This window comes from Lissotriton helveticus, chromosome 7 (assembly GCF_964261635.1).
Source record: "Lissotriton helveticus chromosome 7, aLisHel1.1, whole genome shotgun sequence".
Taxonomy (NCBI): domain Eukaryota; kingdom Metazoa; phylum Chordata; class Amphibia; order Caudata; family Salamandridae; genus Lissotriton; species Lissotriton helveticus.
Window position 1 is genome coordinate 728,919,902 of NC_136068.1, and position 18,149 is coordinate 728,938,050.

At 42.9% G+C, this 18,149-nt stretch overlaps 1 protein-coding gene across 2 annotated transcripts in view; it reads left to right on the plus strand.

Annotated features, from left to right (window-relative positions):
* The window catches only part of YIPF5 (Yip1 domain family member 5), a 145,030-nt gene that overhangs the window by 17,359 nt on the left and 109,522 nt on the right, over nt 1–18,149 (plus strand). For both annotated transcript variants that reach the window (XM_078653055.1, XM_078653056.1), the window contains exon 2: nt 3,999–4,106. In XM_078653055.1, the coding sequence (XP_078509181.1) occupies nt 4,006–4,106 (101 nt within the window). In that variant the 5' untranslated portion in view covers nt 3,999–4,005. The remainder of the gene's footprint in view (nt 1–3,998; nt 4,107–18,149) is intronic.

The window sequence follows — 18,149 nt, forward strand, 5'->3', positions numbered from 1 at the left end:
CCTTGTTTTGTCCAAGCTCGATTGTGCCAATGGCCTCCACCACGGATCACCTTTGGTGACTGTGAAAGAACTATAACGGATTCGGAGCTCGGCTGACAGACTGCTCTTGCGTGTCGGGCCGCTGGACCGTATCTCCCCTGCTTTGAGGGCCCTGCATTGGTTGCTGGGTGATCTGCTTTTGAGTTGCTTTGTGTCACCCACAGAGCGATGCATGAAGTGGGACCGCTCTTGATCAGGAATGGAGTCACCAAGCACATTTATCATGGGGACCTCTGCTCTGGAGTGGCGCCTCACCTCAAAATACCACGATACAGGAGGGGAACCATGGGTGGCACATCCTTCTGTGTTCAGGCGACCAGGGTGTGGCACTCTTCCCCCCCCCCCCCCCCCCCCCCCCCACACGAGCGATCCACCGTCAACCACCCTGTCTTCGGAGGGCTACTCAGAAGTTGGCTCTTTCCCACACGGACACAGTGCACAGGCAGAAATATACAGCATATCCCTCAGTGTGTGGGCATTTATTTGACCTATAGATATGTGCCTATGTATGTGTGTTGCTTTGTATAAACATGTCGAATAATTGTGTTAAAATAAAAGAATAAATACGTTTTTGAGTACAGCACTTGAAGACCGGAGTTTATCAATCGCATCTTTAGTCTACTTGTGCTTGCTTCCTTTGTGCATCTAGGTGCCTTCCATGTACTTGGATCTATGTATTTGTTGCTTTCCCCCTTTGGAAAAAGATAAGAGAAAAACATATTCAATGCACTACCCTGTTTCTCGCCCTATGCCTCTATCAGTGCCTTTAATCTACATGTGCTTTCTTCGTTTGTGCATCATGTGGACTTTCCATGTGCTTGTGGATCTATATATTTGTTGCTTTCTTCTGGTCTTGCATATCCAGTGCACTGCCCTGTTTCTCACCCTATTCCTCAGTGTGTCTTCTGCCTCAACTCTGACTCATCTCAGGCCTCTCTGCTACTCTTTCCAGTGCACCGCCCTATTTCTCACCCTATATTGTGTAATGCTCTAAAACCACACAGGCATCAAAGTTTGATTGCACTTTTATCAGTTTAATAAATGAGGAAATACGAGACATCACCTCTTCTGTTCTCAGAACGTAAAATAAATATGGATAAGTACCAATAAGATGGCAAAAAAAGAAATCGGGATAAATACAGACGGAAATGTTAAAATAAAAAAAAATACCATAAAACCGGGAGCCCTATTATAAAGCACGTGGGAATAAAAATTTGACAATCAAGGCAATGTAATACACATGGGTGTAGCTTCACGGGGATGTTTGGTGTGTTACACCCTCATAATACGTTTTTTTCTTCTGGTAAATAGATGGATACAGGTGCTTTCAGTCGGGATGGTGAGGTGATTGTAGGATTTCACCTGGGATTTTTACATACACAAAGACAAAAACAAAAACACTCTGCCTTTCACTGTTTTAAAAGTCTTAAAAAATGTTGGTAAGTTTACAAAATATTGTGTTTTTCCTCACTTAGTTCCCCTGCCATTCTGCTTTCTTCTCCCCTTCTACTGCCCCTTAATGTCCTCTCATGCACCCTGCCCTCTTATAATATATTGTAACCTCATATGTCGGAGTGATTGTCGGAAAATCTGAAGCTCACACCTCCCCAATATTACTGACCAAGCTACACCTCTAGTAATACAAAGTGAGAAAAACGCATTTGCCAAAGATTACATAATGTAGTCAAGTATAAAAGGTCGGACTGTGACCTATCTCCTTAATCGTAAGTGTACTGTGAGTTTATATACAGTTACGTTTTAAAGTCAGTTGAATGCTTTGGTATAAATATTTCCCTCTCCAAAACAATTCCCAAGACGTTCCTCACAAACTGAGGTACGAAAAAGAACCAGGGCATAATTAGAACAGTAACATGTTAAGAATTATTTACAGTAAGAATGTTTGCTCAGCGAGCATTGGGAAAAAAATACTTGCCTAAATAGAACTGTGTATTTTTTTCCAGGATGGGAAAAAACGGTCGTAGGGTAAGGGAATTCGCAATCACTCAGCAGATTGTTGGGTGAGCAAACGTACACATATATTTGCTCATTTAATATTGAAAAGGTTGCTAGGGTACAATTCCTGGAACTGGTTCTGCAAACTCAGTGCAAGAACATATCTTTGTGGGTGCCTTTTTGTGACCTTTAAGAATTGGGCCCCTAATATACTAATACACGGTCATGTCACCCATATCATTGCCCATAATGGGTTTACATATATTCTGCATTATTTACCTTCTTAGGTTTTTCCTCTGAGATATGCTTCAGAGAAATGGTATTTAACTACATGCATGCTGGTGACGGAACCGCTCCGTCACCAGCCACGGACGCGCTGTGCTGATGACGGAGCGGTTCCGTCACGGTCCGCTCGGCGCGCCTGCGCTGGACTTTCCATTGAGCGGGCGGGGCCGTGACGGAACCGCTCCGTCATAAGCACAGCGCACCCGAGGCTCGAGACGGAGCGGTTCCGTCACGAGCATGGGAGCACTGCGCGGCCGCCCCACCCCCCCTGGCGCTGCGGCGGAATTGCCGCCGCAGCGAAGGGGTTAAAGTTGTACAATTGTTTAGCAAAATATTTGTTTCAAGTGGCATTTTTTTTGTTTACTTTTTTATGTATTTGAGTGTCAATGATAATTTACCATTTTAGAACCTTTTATTGCAAGACCTGATTTTGAGTGGAAGGATCATGTTAATACGTTTTACTTTTATTTCCTTACAACCTACCGCTCTTCGGTTTTGGGTGTTACTTTTCAAATGTCCTGTGCTCCCATATGTGAACATGTGCGTAGAGCGGCAGTTTGGGTAGATTTGTTCAAATAGCTATAGCAGTCACAATTAAACGAATCACCGGCTTGCTATTGTAAGAATTTTATTTAGAAATCTTAATTTACTGGTGATGTCGTCCCATGTAGAATAGGTTTGCTGTTCCGTCATGCAGCGCTCCTGAAATAGGCAACAGGATCTGCAGAACAGGTAGAAATCCAAGTATTGGCCAAGCTCCCATTTTGCAGAAATCATGTTGCAAATGTTGAGATACTTGCTGCTTCCATGTTTATAAATTAACATGTTATGTTGCGTTAAAGGCTGGTTGCTTGTGAGTGCATAGTGGTTGATATCTGTAATATGTTTTAATAATGTATTTAATAGATTCAAACCGATAACATTTGCAGTCATTGTTTCTGAATTTGTGCACCTATTGCAGAGTTTCAGTAAAAGCAAGATAAATATGCCAGCAACTCGTGACTTACTTGTGTATGTTTTAAAGTGGCGTTCTAAGGGCATTATCAGAGTGGTCCAGGACATTCAGCACAAATTAAATAATAGCATAATATTAACTACGGGTCGTGTTTGCATGACCTGCACTTACAATGATTGCACCAATCTGTGAAAGCTTTGACGGATGAATGGCATGTCTAAAAAATAGTTATTTTTAAGGAAATTCATTTGAATAGAGAATATTTTTTAAATGTGTTGTTTTTCCTAATCCCAGAAGCGCACGTTTAGAAATGCGTTCCTTCTGCACATCTTTTCCTAAAGTAACGGCTTGAATCCTGCACTCCAACGGGCACAGACTGAGACAATTACAATCTGTGCGGGGTCTGATGTAAATCTCTCAACTCCCCAGCAGTTGCAAATTGCACATCTTTGTATTAGCGTAAACTAAACGTTTTAGTTTGTATTGTTTTTGTGCTCGAGTCTTATTCTACATGTTAGTTAATGCTAATAGAATGCAAAACGAGTCTTAAAATGGCCTAAATACGTTTTGTGGATTCCATTTTTTTAAACCAACATGCATTTTGCCCATGCATATTTAACCAGAGTATTTTTACTGCCTTTGTATGTTGTCCCCTAAGAGCACTATTCCCATGAAAATACATTGGGAAATTCAACACTATAGCAATCTCCTAAACTGTATTACAAAATCCCGGTACAATTAATATTGTGTTTTTCATTTCGTATAGGTTTGCAATGTCTGGCTTTGACAACTTTAACACAGAATTTTACCAGACAAGCTATAGCATTGACGATCAGGCGCAATACCATGAGAACCACGCTGCAGAATACAATAAGTATGTTTTTTTAATTATTTTAATCTGTTGATGTACTTAGTCCAAAGCCAAAGCTTGCCTAGTCAAATGTAGTGACATCTATTTCCAAAGCAGGTACCTATACAATGTATGCTACAAATCATCTACTTCGAGTTTTTATGTTTACTTTATTACAAGATTTGCTGCAGAGCAATATGGAGCAGGAGAGCATACAACAGGATCAAGCCACATAGCGTGCCTAGTTCCCTGTAAAGTTATAAGTTTGTTATGCATGGCTCTCATTAGGGAGCCTCTATTGTTTATTACAGTTTTTATAGTCATGCCATCTTGCTACGATACCACAACAGCTGATTGCAAAACTGATTATAAATTGTTATGTATAGCTCTCCTATTATCCTCTGCCCCTACGCAGGGCAGGGGCAGACGATTTTGGGGGCCAATCATATAATATTATGGATGGGTAAAAAGTGAATTACAGGGATGTTCTTCACCTCGGGGTTGTAAGTGACATCATAGAAAACTCGAGGTTTGCTCTTGTTGTCTATTTGACATCACTCAGAATCAACCCTTCTGTGAAAAACATCCCTGTAATTCACTGATACCCATCAATAATTCTATCTGTTATGTATGGCTCTAGTAGAGAACCAACGGCTTGAATACTTGTATTCAAATCCAACAACTCACTGCTATGATGTAGCAACAGTTGATAACAAAAGGATTTTCCCACTATCGCCAAGCCATAAATGAACTCCGGCTACTCTGACTGGGCCATCTATGAATTTGTCAGAGCAGTGCTGGAGAGTAGGGGTGGGTGGCAGGAGGCTAGGTATGTATATATGTATGTGTGTGTGTGTGTATATATATATATATATATATATATATATATATATATATATATATATATATATATATATATATATTACCTACTGGCGGTCGCCAGTAGGTATATATAGTTAGGATTTTTTCTCTATGGGTTTTTTGAAAATTCTATGTCTAATAACTTTGGCGTTTGTGGACGGAATTGGCTGAAAATTTCAGGAAAATGGCACATTTTGTTTCTGAGCAGCCCTTGAAAATTTGGGGGGGGTTCGTCCAGTGGGGGCCGAGAAAAAAGGGGGGTCCCAAAACGTGTTTTTAACATTGAGTTTTCCATAGGGCGGTTGGCCTCACTTTTAGCCCGAACGGCTGAATGGATTTGCACGAAACTTGGCAAAATTGTAGGGACTGGTAGCCCGATGTGCCTTTTGTAGGTCTCAATATATGTGCTCCAGTGGATTTTGAGAAATTAACGTTTAAAAAAAGATATATATCTGTAAGCGCGGACCAGGCAGCGCTCTGGTTCGCGGACTTTTCGCGCAACGGAGCTTTGTGAAGCGAAGCTGATTGGTTCTCCGGCGTCTGTCAACATTCCAAACAGTCCGTAGCGGCCGCCATCTTGTCTCTCGGTAGGATCGAGAGACAAGAGGAGGTCAAAACAAAGGGGGAAATAACTATAAGGGGGCATAGTAGATCCTCGCTGACCCCCTAGGTTTGATGTGGAGGTTTTAAAAGGGCCCCGCGGGGCAAAAAAAAATAATAATAATAATAATCGAACGGCTGAATGGATTTGCACGAAACTTGGCAAAATTGTAGGGACTGGTAGCCCGATGTGCCTTTGCTAGGTCTCAATATATGTGCTTCAGTGGATTTTGAGAAATTAACGTTCAAAAAAAGATATATATCTGTAACAGCGCACCGCTTCGCGTACTTTTCGCGTTACGGAGCTTTGCGAAGCGAAGCTGATTGGCTCTCCGGTGTCTGTAAACATTCCAAACAGTACGTAGCGGCCGCCATCTTGTCTCTCGGTAGGATCGAGAGACAAGAGGAGGCCAAAGCGAAGGGGCAAATGACCATAAGGGGGCATAGTAGATCCTCGCTGACCCCCTAGGTTTGATGTGGAGGTTTTAAAAGGGCCCCGCGGGGCAAAAAAAAAAAATAATAATAATAATCGAACGGCTGATGACCATAAGGGGGCATAGTAGATCCTCGCTGACCCCCTAGGTTTGATGTGGAGGTTTTAAAAGGGCCCCGCGGGGCAAAAAAAAAAAATAATAATAATAATCGAACGGCTGAATGGATTTGCACGAAACTTGGTAAAATATTAGGGACTGGTAGCCCGATGTGCCTTTGCTATGTCTCAATATATGTGCTTCAGTGCATTTTGAGAAATTAACGTTCAAAAACAAGATATATATCTGTAACAGCGCTCCGCTTCGCGGAGATAAAATTATATCTGTATTACCTAGCTGTTGCTAACACCAGTTAGCGACGGCTAGTAGGAGATGGCGACCATCTTGGGTCCCACTTTGCATGTGAGTGATATTTATCACTAATGACATGCAAAGTGGGCATGCCAAGATGTTAGCGACTGGAAACAGTCGCTAACATCGCTATCTCCTATTATCAACTTTTGGAAATATTCGAGATAAGCGCGAATATCTCCAAAAAGTAACAGCTGCCCTGAGCAGTTCTTAGCCATGTTATCCAATGGGAGGTGGATAACATGGCTAAGAGCATTAGCTCGGTAATGCATGAATATCGCGGAGTTTTCAGCGATATTAATGCATTGCGCTCGTTTTTTATCGTATTTGCGATAAACCTTGATAATAGCAAGGTTTATCTGCGATAATTTCTGACGGTAAAAAAATCTTTGCAATGCATCGTTAGGGATAAATATCGCTTAACTTTGGTAATATGCCCCAACGTCTGTTAACGTTCGATTCGAAGGAAATCAGGAATTGTTGAAAAACATTGTGTGCGCCATCTTGTCTTTTTTCAAATGCCACACTTTTGTCGTGCACGGCAGCCATTTTAGATGCCTTGACCAGACCCACTCTGTGCACGCTGTCGATCCTTAGCATGGCTCCCCACCCTCGCAAGCATCTCACCCAGGCAGTGGTCACCCCCGCTCTCTGTCTTATGCATGGGTAATAAACCTCCCCCCATCTGCGCTGCTCTTCCCTGAGAATCACACCCTGTGCCCGCCCGACACCTCCCTTTCGCCCTATTCACTACCGCACCCTCTGACACTCCTTTTCCTCTGTGTCCGATTGTCCAGGCCGGTCCTAGGCTATCAGCTAGCCCTGCAGATGTAGTTTATGGCCACAGCTGTAAAGAATCACCCCTCTTCAAAGGAGTTATAGTAGATCAAGGCCCACACTCGATGAGATCCGTCACAGCAGAAGCGTTGCTATTATCTGAAAACCATCCTGTATTGTGATTGGGGAGGGGACCGAGCGTGAAGCGGAAGATTCCAGGGATGACTCTTTGTACATCAAAGTTTTTACAATTATGTGTCACATTAAAAATATATAGCACTCCGACAAAGTAGTAAGATTATAAAACTTTAATAATTTATAAATATATACAAGAAAACAAAAATAGTAATAACATATAAACATTTTTAGAGAAAAACAACGAAGTAGCGGTCGGCTGTGCGAATAGTCCCAACGCAGCACAACGTCCAGATTTCCGGCGTGGGGCGTCGCGGGGGGTGGGTCATCAGTAGCAAACTGTTGTGCGAATAGTTCCAAGGCAGCAGAACGCGCCGAAATCTAGATGACACGAAAGTGATGTCTAGTAAGTTGCCACCCAGCAAATAACGGCGTGGGGCGTCGCGGGGGGTGGGTCATCAGTAGCAAACTGTTGTGCGAATAGTTCCAAGGCAGCAGAACGATGGCACCAAGGTGATGTCCAGTAAGTTGCCGCACTGGTTTTGGTATCCTACAATGCTGCTCCGAATAACGGCGTGGAGCGCCCCGGGGGAGGCGGCGTGAACGGGCCTCTCCAGGTGGAGTCTCATCTGTTTTAGTGGGGCGCCCCTTTACCGTTTCAGTTGCCATTCCGTCCGCTTTTGGTCCACTGTGTCAAAATCCGCCATTCAGCTGAGTTGCGCCCACTCTTGCGGTGCAGCGATAGGCGGCTGCCACAGGACTCTCAAAATGGCGGCAGGCTCTTTCCTTTTTGGGCGTGGTCCACTGAAATGGCCCTGGGACACCTTGGAAATCGGACGCTTGTCTGCTAGGTCTTGGACCCCATTCTCGAAAGCGTCCCCTCCGCCTTGAGAATTCATCAAAAGTTTTGGGGGCCCCGACTCCTGCAGGCTTCTGGTGGGGAGCGGCTGCCATGATTGCTCGCGGAATGACCACGACGGAGCTACGAGATGGTGGTGCTCTCATGGTGACGCCAGTTTAGTCTGAAACATCCAGAAACAAGGTGGGGCTTTCATCGTTTGGGGGAAAAAAAAAAGTTTTCATCCAATGAAAAGTGTTGTTTTTAGGTCATATGATCAAGCCTTCCATCATTAGGAAACCAAAAGTAAAATGAACCAATGAAAAGTTTTATAAACAAGTCACATGACCTGTTATGCGGCATAGGGTATAAAATGCGGAGAAAATACGTTGGCACGTGAGGCGGCGTCAGTAGCGGACCGATGTGCGAATAGGCCGAAGGCAATACAACGCGCCAAGATCCGGATGGCACCGAGGTGGTGTCATAGTTGAGAGTTCTGAGCAGCGGTTGTAACACTGTCTCAAGCTTATTTGCAGCTGCTGCAGCTTCACTACGCGCCAAGATCCGGATGGCACCGAGGTGGTGTGTAGCAAGTTGCCGCACTGGTGTGCCCATCCTACAATGCTGAAAGTCGGCGTGGGGCGCCCCGTTGGCCTGTGAGTTTGCGTCAGTAGCGGACCGATGTGCGAATAGGCCGAAGGCAGCACAACGCGCCAAGATCCGGATGGCACCGAGGTGGTGTCTAGTAAGTTGTCGCACTTCTGTGGCCATCCTACAATGTTGAAAGTCGGCGTGGGGCGCCCCGTTGGCCTGTGAGATGGTGTCAGTAGCGGACTGATGTGTGAATGGGGCCAAAGGCAGCGCAACAATATTTTCTACTATATTTCCGGAGTAGAAGACACCACAAGGCGCTGAGATGCCAAGATCCGGATGGCACCGAGGTGGTGTGTAGCAAGTTGCCGCACTGGTGTGGCCATCCTACAATGCTGAAAGTCGGCGTGGGGCGCCCCGTTGGCCTGTGAGATGGCGTCAGTAGCGGACCGATGTGCGAATAGGCCGAAGGCAGCACAACAATATTTTCTGACTGACACCACAAGGCGCTGAGATGCCAAGATCCGGATGGCACCGAGGTGATGTCTAAGTTGCGGACTGATGTGCGAATGGGGCCAAAGGCAGCGTAACAATATTTTTTGTATGGAAGATACCACTAGGCGTTGAGATGCCAAGATTCGGATGGCACTGAGGTGATGTCTAGCAAGTTGGTGTGGTCATCCTACAATGCTGAAACTCGGCGTGGGTCGCCCCATTAGCCTGTGAGATGGCGTCAGTAGCGGACCGATGTGCGAATAGGCCGAAGGCAGCACAACGCGCCAAGATCCGGATGTCACCGTGGTGGTTTCATAGTTGAGAGGCACTTCATCTGCAGTGGGGCGCCGAGATCCGGATGGCACCGAGGTGATGTCTAGCAAGTTGCTGTACTGGTGTGGTCATCCTACAATGCTGAAACTCGGCGTGGGTCGCCCCATTAGCCTGTGAGATGGCGTCAGTAGCGGACCGATGTGCGAATAGGCCGAAGGCAGCACAACGCGCCAAGATCCGGATGTCACCGTGGTGGTTTCATAGTTGAGAGGCACTTCATCTGCAGTGGGGCGCCGAGATCCGGATGGCACCGAGGTGATGTCTAGCAAGTTGCTGTACTGGTGTGGTCATCCTACAATGCTGAAACTCGGCGTGGGTCGCCCCATTAGCCTGTGAGATGGCGTCAGTAGCGGACCGATGTGCGAATAGGCCGAAGGCAGCACAACGCGCCAAGATCCGGATGTCACCGTGGTGGTTTCATAGTTGAGAGGCACTTCATCTGCAGTGGGGCGCCGAGATCCGGATGGCACCGAGGTGATGTCTAGCAAGTTGCTGTACTTGTGTGGTCATCCTACAATGTTGAAACTCGGCGTGGGTCGCCCCATTAGCCTGTGAGATAGCTGTTCTTTGGATTTGGGCCTGGTCCACCAAAATGGCCCTGGGACACCTTAGAACTCGGACGCTCGATTTTTTTTTCCTTTCCTGTACATGCAAAAAAAGGTAAATGCCCGGTACGTTACACGCTTCATCTGCCACGATGAACTCTCCAGAGGAACCGAAAAAAAATATAGTTGTGGTAACTATACCATGCATCGTCATATGGAGAGGTGGCACCAATTAATTATAGTGCTGCATAAAAGAGAGATTTGGAGGAGAACCCCTGACCTGCTAGTACATTCATCAAAGAAGTGGCACTGAGAGCTTCAGAGGCAAGGGAAACGGTCCCAAATATTTAGAAGAACTTTGGAAAGATTAAAATGACATGTTTAGATTGTGGCAAATTAATTTCATGTGGACAGATGAGTGTTACTCTAATAAATACAGCATATGAACATCATCATAGTCGATGGTTGGTAGAGACATTTTGACTATATCCTGGACCTGCCCGTCCTCGCCCAAAATGGCGCCAGAATAAATGGGACTCGTAACTCCTTGTTGTGTACTGGTTGCAGAACCTTGAAATCACGAGATACGTATGCAGTTTTGAAGCACATGGCGGGCGGGGACGAGAATTGATTGAATATTTCGACATCCCTATTGATATTAAGTTCTGATGTGTTATTGATTACTGTACTGTTGAAAGTTCGAATTAACGTCACCCATGGTACTTGCCCGCAAATGTATATCTAGATAATTTTATTGTAACTGGCCCTGTCGTATTTTAATTATAAAATGTACGTCCACCGATTCCGTAACTGTTAGACACCTTAGTTCTTGCAACCTAATGGCCCGCCCGTTACGTTCCTCTACAGTGTAAATGTCTATTCATCATATACGATTACAGTTTGCTCTGTGGCAGGCCCACGTGGTTATAGGCTCGTATTTGTATAATGAAATTTTCTCAATAAAGGTTTTTAAAAGAAAACATGGTAGTAGTATATACATTGGTAAAGTTTTTAATAATAGTGACTGTTTTAGAATCATTAAAAGGCAAGTGAAATAAAGCAGACCAATTACATGAAGGGTAAAAGGTATAATACGAAGGAACGCAGTAAAGATAAATGGTCAAGGGCTGTTGTGTTTTCTATTCCTGCAACATAAAGTGATCGATAAGAATCTCATATTCAGGCGTATCGGCGACTAAGACAGCAGGTCGACCCTCTTTTGCTCAACGGCTCCGTCATGGGACGAAGAAACGCTCTTTTTCTCGAAAAAAGAATATATTTTACTTGCAGGACAGTTGTAAAATTTCCGGGAAAGTACATTAGCCTGGAACATTATAACATATATTTAAGAAAAAATAATGTTCGGAAGTAATGAAAAGCGTAATTTTTAGGTCATATGACCAAGCCTTTCATCATTACAATAAGAAAAGTAAAATGAACCAATGAAAAGTTTTATTAACAAGTCACATGACTTGTTATGCTTACGTTACGCGCTGCGCGCCCCGGATGACTTCCGGATGCGCTAACGCGGCGCGTCATATGACGCATTACGCGACAACGCAGGTACAGAATATAGTCAAAATGTCTCCACCAACCAGCGGTCGGAACACAACCCCTTTCAGCAGGCTAAATAGTTCTGTTAAATGACAACAGAAGGGACAGGCAACAAGAACCATCAGTCAAAGAGGGGAGAGCTAGTTCTTCTCTACCGGGTTACATTGGGGCGCTACCGGAACTGATCGAATTGGTAGTCTACAGTGTTTCTGGATGTTTCAGACTGAAGCTGGGGTTAGCATGAGAGCAGCACCATTTCGTAGCTCCGTCGTGGTCATTCCGCAACCAATCATGGCAGCCGTTCTTTATCGTTATTTTGGGCGGGGTGGGTGGCGGAGCCGAGCTGTTTTGCAGCCATCATTGTGTGGAGTTCAGTTCATCTCACTAGTTTTGTATTTGTCATGAGGGGTTGTTCCTAATGTTTCTATTTTAGCGAGGTCAAAAAGAGATCCCATTAGTGGCCTACTGATTTTGCTCGATTCCTTTTCTTTTTTTTTTTACACGATTTTTCGTTATCTGCAAAGACTAAACAGAGTATTGCGACTCTGTGTTTGTTTGTAAATAGAGAATGAACCAAAGAGAACTAATTCTAAAACAGTAAATACTTGGATAACAATGAATCAAATGGAGAGAGAAGCAGGCACGACGGATTACAATGGGGGCAAAGACCTGCGTTAACTACCTTTCACTATCTGCAAAGAGAGAGTACTCCTAATAGAAATGAGGGGGGGGGGGCACCATTCAAAGCAGATCAGTGTGCATAAACACGAAAATGTTTTCACTTACCACGTACTTGACATTCGACAGCTTATGATATTTGCTATTAAAAAACCATTGAAATTCACTGAAAAAACCATAGGTTATAGACCATATATAGTTAGGAATTAGCATTTACAAAACCTTGAAAATTCACTGAAAAAACCATAGGTTATAGACCATATATAGTTAGGAATTAGCATTTAAAAAACCTTATTTTACTCACACAAAACCATTGAAATTCCATATATAGTTAGTTGCACTAACTATATATCGCGCACCTGCAATCCACTGCTGATCATGTCACATATTACATCATTCATGACATGGTCAGTGACATCACTGATGACATCACTGATGACATCTCAAATGACATCACTGATGACATCACTGATGACATCTCATTTGACATCATTCTTGTGCTAATACGATAAACCTCTTCAGACTCTAATATAACCTTAGATACACTCAGTGTATACAGACACTCACACACTTCCACTCATCCATGGAGTTACTCACACACCCAGTCAGTCATGCAAAGAAACAATCTCATCTCCATTTCTTCAACTATACAGTTAAACACACCTTACTTATTGAAACATATACTAACACATATTTACTCTCTTATACAATCCCTGATACAAGTTCACAATGATCGATACAACCACTCACTCATTCGGTGGCTCTCATGCACAGTTATTTATATATGCCAACTCTCACATGTACTGTGTTTTACATATGTACTTACTATGACATGTAGCATTGAGATATCCATTCACTCATCAATACACTCATGCACACAGTCAACTGCCCATGTAGCTGTTTCCACATGCACTCTTGAACTCATACACCTAGTGAATAAACTGTTCACACATCTATGCATAGAGTCACACACCTTCCAGCCACCCCCACACAAACTCAATCTCCCATAGAAATACTTGGGCAAGCAATTAATAACACATATAGCCTCTCGTATAGCTAATGATCAACACATGCAGCAGTTTACAGAACAACAGACATAATGATGCACAAATTAAGACAGTTTAGTCACTAACCCATGCATTCAGTGAGACACATTTAATCACTCACTCATACAGTCAGTCACGCACCTACTAAATCCTTCATCCAGACACTTATACATCCACTCATTCTTCAATATGTAAGATATATTTTAACTTTACAGAAACATACAGTCACTGGATGTTGTCATCAGTGATGTCATCAGTGATGTCATCAGTGATGTCATTTGAGATGTCATCAGTGATGTCATCAGTGATGTCACTGACCATGTCATGAATGATGTAATATGTGACATGATCAGCAGTGGATTGCAGGTGCGCGATATATAGTTAGTGCAACTAACTATATATGGAATTTCAATGGTTTTGTGTGAGTAAAATAAGGTTTTTTAAATGCTAATTCCTAACTATATATGGTCTATAACCTATGGTTTTTTCAGTGAATTTTCAAGGTTTTGTAAATGCTAATTCCTAACTATATATGGTCTATAACCTATGGTTTTTTCAGTGAATATATATATATAAATATATATATATATATAAATAAATTTACCTACTGGCGATAGCCAGTAGGTATATATAGTTAGGACCTAGCTACCATAGGAAATCCGCAACATTCTATTGGGAATAACTTTGGCGCCGGTTGTGGAATTTGCGTGTAATTTTCCAAAATTTTGGCCAGCTCCGCTGCGCTCCTTCCCTGAAAGTTTCGGGAATATTCGTTCAGTGGGGGCAGAGAAAAAAGGGGGGTCCCAAAACGTGTTTTCCCCATGTTAATTTCCATAGGACGTTCTGACAAGGCTACAGCCCGAACCGCTGAACGGAATTACACCAAACTTGGCAAAATTGTAGGGACTGGTACGCAGAAGTGCCTTTGCTATATTTGGTGACAATTGCTCCAGTGGTTTTTATGAAAAGTAACTTCAAAAACACATATATATCTGGGCGGAGCCTAACCACACATCTCATCGTGAGATCTGATTGGCTGTCAGCACTTCATCCAAGAAGTGTTGGCAGCCATCGTGGGACCAATATACATGATAGCACCTCAATAAAAAGCATTGTAGTTAATAGAGGGTTTTTTAGGACTTTAGTTACATTATAAATCATTTGTTGATGGTACCATACTCATTTTAGGAATTGTGGTGTGTTCTAAGGTCATTTTACCATGTGAAAAAGCCTTCTGCTGGGATATCATGAATCATGTTTGAAAGAAAACTATTATCTCATGCTTTTCCCACAGTGGTTTGGAAGGGGATCTATAAGCTAAACTGAAAGCATATTTTCTGTAAATTCACATTATCTTTCTCAGTCATGTGAGCATGAAGTCTGACATTCTCAGTAAAACATGTACATCCAACAAGGACAGAGACTCTCAGTTGATTCCTTTGTGTTCTACTGCAGCCTCCTAGAGTGTTCTAAAGTACAACTAGAGCGCTAACAGTCCTACTTATTACAAAGGTATGGCACACCTGAAGCCATCTTGATTGGAATAAAGTGGTAACTCTTAAAACATTTAATTTAAAAATGAACAAAATGAGGGGGTGTATTTTGCCATAGAAAGTATGATTAGTGCTGCAGAAAGAAAAATTAGGGCGCATTTTGAGTGACTTCCCAAATCCTATTCTATTTCATTAAAAAATTCTGACATGCAGTCTCCCAAGATGGCCACCAGAGACAAAAGAGCCCAAATATCACCCAGATGTAGCCCAAGTATAGCCCAATGACAGAATGTCCCAGAGTGTTCTAAAGAACAACTAGAGCGCTAACAGTCTTACCTATGACAAAAGTATGGAACACCAGAAGCCATCTTGATTGTAATTAAGTGGTAAGTCTGAAAACATTTAATTTAAAAAGAACCAAAATGAGGGGGTTCATTTTGCCATAGAAAGTATGATTAGCAGCAGACTTCCCTGGTGAGCAGTAGCTTTACTACAGTGATCTAATGAGCAACTAGAGTGCTAACATTCAGAATTTATGGCACATGTGTGACACATCTGAATGCCTTCTTGATGGAAGCAAAGTAAACCAGCATTGAAAATGCAATAGATCTCGCCCTCGTTTAAGTTAAAGCCATTCTGTTTGTAATGAGGTGGCTTTTTAGATTTGCTTTTATTAGTGTTTTTAAAACTTTCATGTAAGTAACATGCATATGTATGCATATATGTGTATGTATGCATGCATTTATATTTGTATTTATATAGATATGCAGATTATATATGTTTATATGTATGTATATATATATATATACACACATACATAAATGCATATGCATATATATGCATATATATATGTGTATATGTGTGCGTGTAGAGAGAGGTAGAGGTGTAGAGGTGTAGAGAGAAGTAGAGAGAAGTAGAGAGAAGAGAGTGAGTAATAGAGTAGAGAGTGAGTAGTAGAGAGTAGTAGAGAGCAGTAGAGAATGAGTAGTAGAGAGTGTAGTAGAGTGAGTAGTAGAGAGCAGTAGAGAGTGAGCAGTAGAGAGTGAGCAGTAGAGAGTGAGCAGTAGAGAGTGAGCAGTAGAGAGTGAGCAGTAGAGAGTGAGCAGTAGAGAGTGAGCAGTAGAGAGTGAGCAGTAGAGAGTGAGCAGTAGAGGGGAGTGAGCAGTAGAGGGGAGTGAGCAGTAGAGGGGAGTGAGCAGTAGAGGGGAGTGAGCAGTAGAGGGGAGTGAGCAGTAGAGGGGAGTGAGCAGTAGAGGGGAGTGAGCAGTAGAGGGGAGTGAGCAGTAGAGAGGGAGTGAGCAGTAGAGAGGGAGTGAGCAGTAGAGAGGGAGTGAGCAGTAGAGAGGGAGTGAGCAGTAGAGAGGGAGTGAGCAGTAGAGAGGGAGTGAGCAGTAGAGAGGGAGTGAGCAGTAGAGAGGGAGTGAGCAGTAGAGAGGGAGTGAGCAGTAGAGAGGGAGTGAGCAGTAGAGAGGGAGTGAGCAGTAGAGAGGGAGTGAGTAGAGAATGAGTAGTAGAGAATGAGTAGTAGAGAGTGAGTAGTAGAGAGTGAGTAGTAGAGAGTGAGTATTAGAGAGTAGTGGAGTAGTAGAGAGTAGTGGAGAATATTCCAAAGTTTGGCACAGCACCACTTGCACAATAAGTCCAATCAAATCATATCACTTAGAGTCCTTATTGAAGCGCTGCATCTTGGCGTATATTCAAATGCTTTTATTTTCCTTAAGTTTATGTACCACAGCCAGCTGACGCGTTTCGTTCTGTACAACAGAACTTCTTCAGGGCGTTCTTATTTCCTTCAAGTTATGTCTGTATCCTGTTGTCATATAACTAGATATTTCTTTCAAATGTTAGACGAGACGTAAGTACATTCTTATTCAAAGTGACTAGGTATCAATTTTACCCACACAATTCGGGCAGACTTGAGTAATTTATAGCATCCTCAAAGTCAGTCTTTCAAAAATTCTAAAGAATAGAACATGATAATCCAAATCCAAATGTTTCTCAAGAAAAGTCATTTTCAATCGTTTGGAATTTCGGCGTTTGGGCAGATATGACCCAGGGACCCCCAGTATGCAAGGGGAATTAGTCCCCCCTCTGCAAACGCGCCAGTGGCCTGCGTTGCAGAGAGGTGTAAAAAGAGGCATAGCCTCATTACACCTCCTTGCAATGCAGCCCCCTGGCGCATACTGGAGGTTCCAGGTGGGCTAGTTGGCCCCCAGGGACCCCCAGTATGCAAGGGGAATTAGTTCCCCCTCTTCAAACATGCACGGGGGCTGTGTTGCAGAAAGGTGTAAAAAAGGGTGTGGCCTCATTACACCTCTCTGCAATGCAGCCCCCTGGCGCATACTGGAGGCTCCTGGTGGGCTAGTTGGCCCCCAGGGACCCCCAGTATGCAAGGGGAATTAGTTTCCCCCTCTTCAAACATGCACGGGGGCTGCGTTGCAGAGAGGTGTGAAAAGGGGCGTAGCTTCATTACACCTCTCTGCAATGCAGTCCCCTGGCGCATACTGGAGATTCCTGGTGGGCTTTCAGGTCTTATATAGTTATTAATTAGCATTAAAAAAAACTTTGAAATTCACTGAAAAAAACATAGGTTTCATGCCTTATATAGTTAGGAATTAGCATTTAAAAAACCTTGCAAATTCACTGAAAAAAACATAGGTTTCAGGCCTTGTATAGTTAGGAATTAGCATTTAAAAAACCTTTGAAATTCACTGAAAAAACCATAGGTTTAAGGCCTTATATAGTTAGGAATTAGCATTTAAAAAACCTTTAAAATTCACTCAAAAAACTATAAGTTTTAGGGGTGTTATAGTTAGCTGGACATTTCACTCATACAAAACCATTGAAATTGCTCCTATATAGTTAGTTGTACTAACTATATTTCGCGCACCCGCAATCCACTGCTGATGATGTCACATATTACATCATTCATGACATGGTCAGTGACATCACTGATATCTCAAATGACATCACTGATGACATCACTGATGACATCATCCACGTGACAATCACATACAACTTTTCATGCACTAGTAAAATCTTTCATACTCTTTGTAAAATAAAGAGTATCATATTTGAATCCATTGTTACAGCAATACAAGTATCTAAAAACCCACTGTGATTTTAGATGTATACACACATCTAATCACTTACCTGTAGATTCACTCATACATGCTGTCAATGAACAATAGAACACTATCAAAAATACTTATACACCTAAATCGACATTACACACCAGCACACATCCTATTCACATATGAAGTCATCCTACTCACTTAT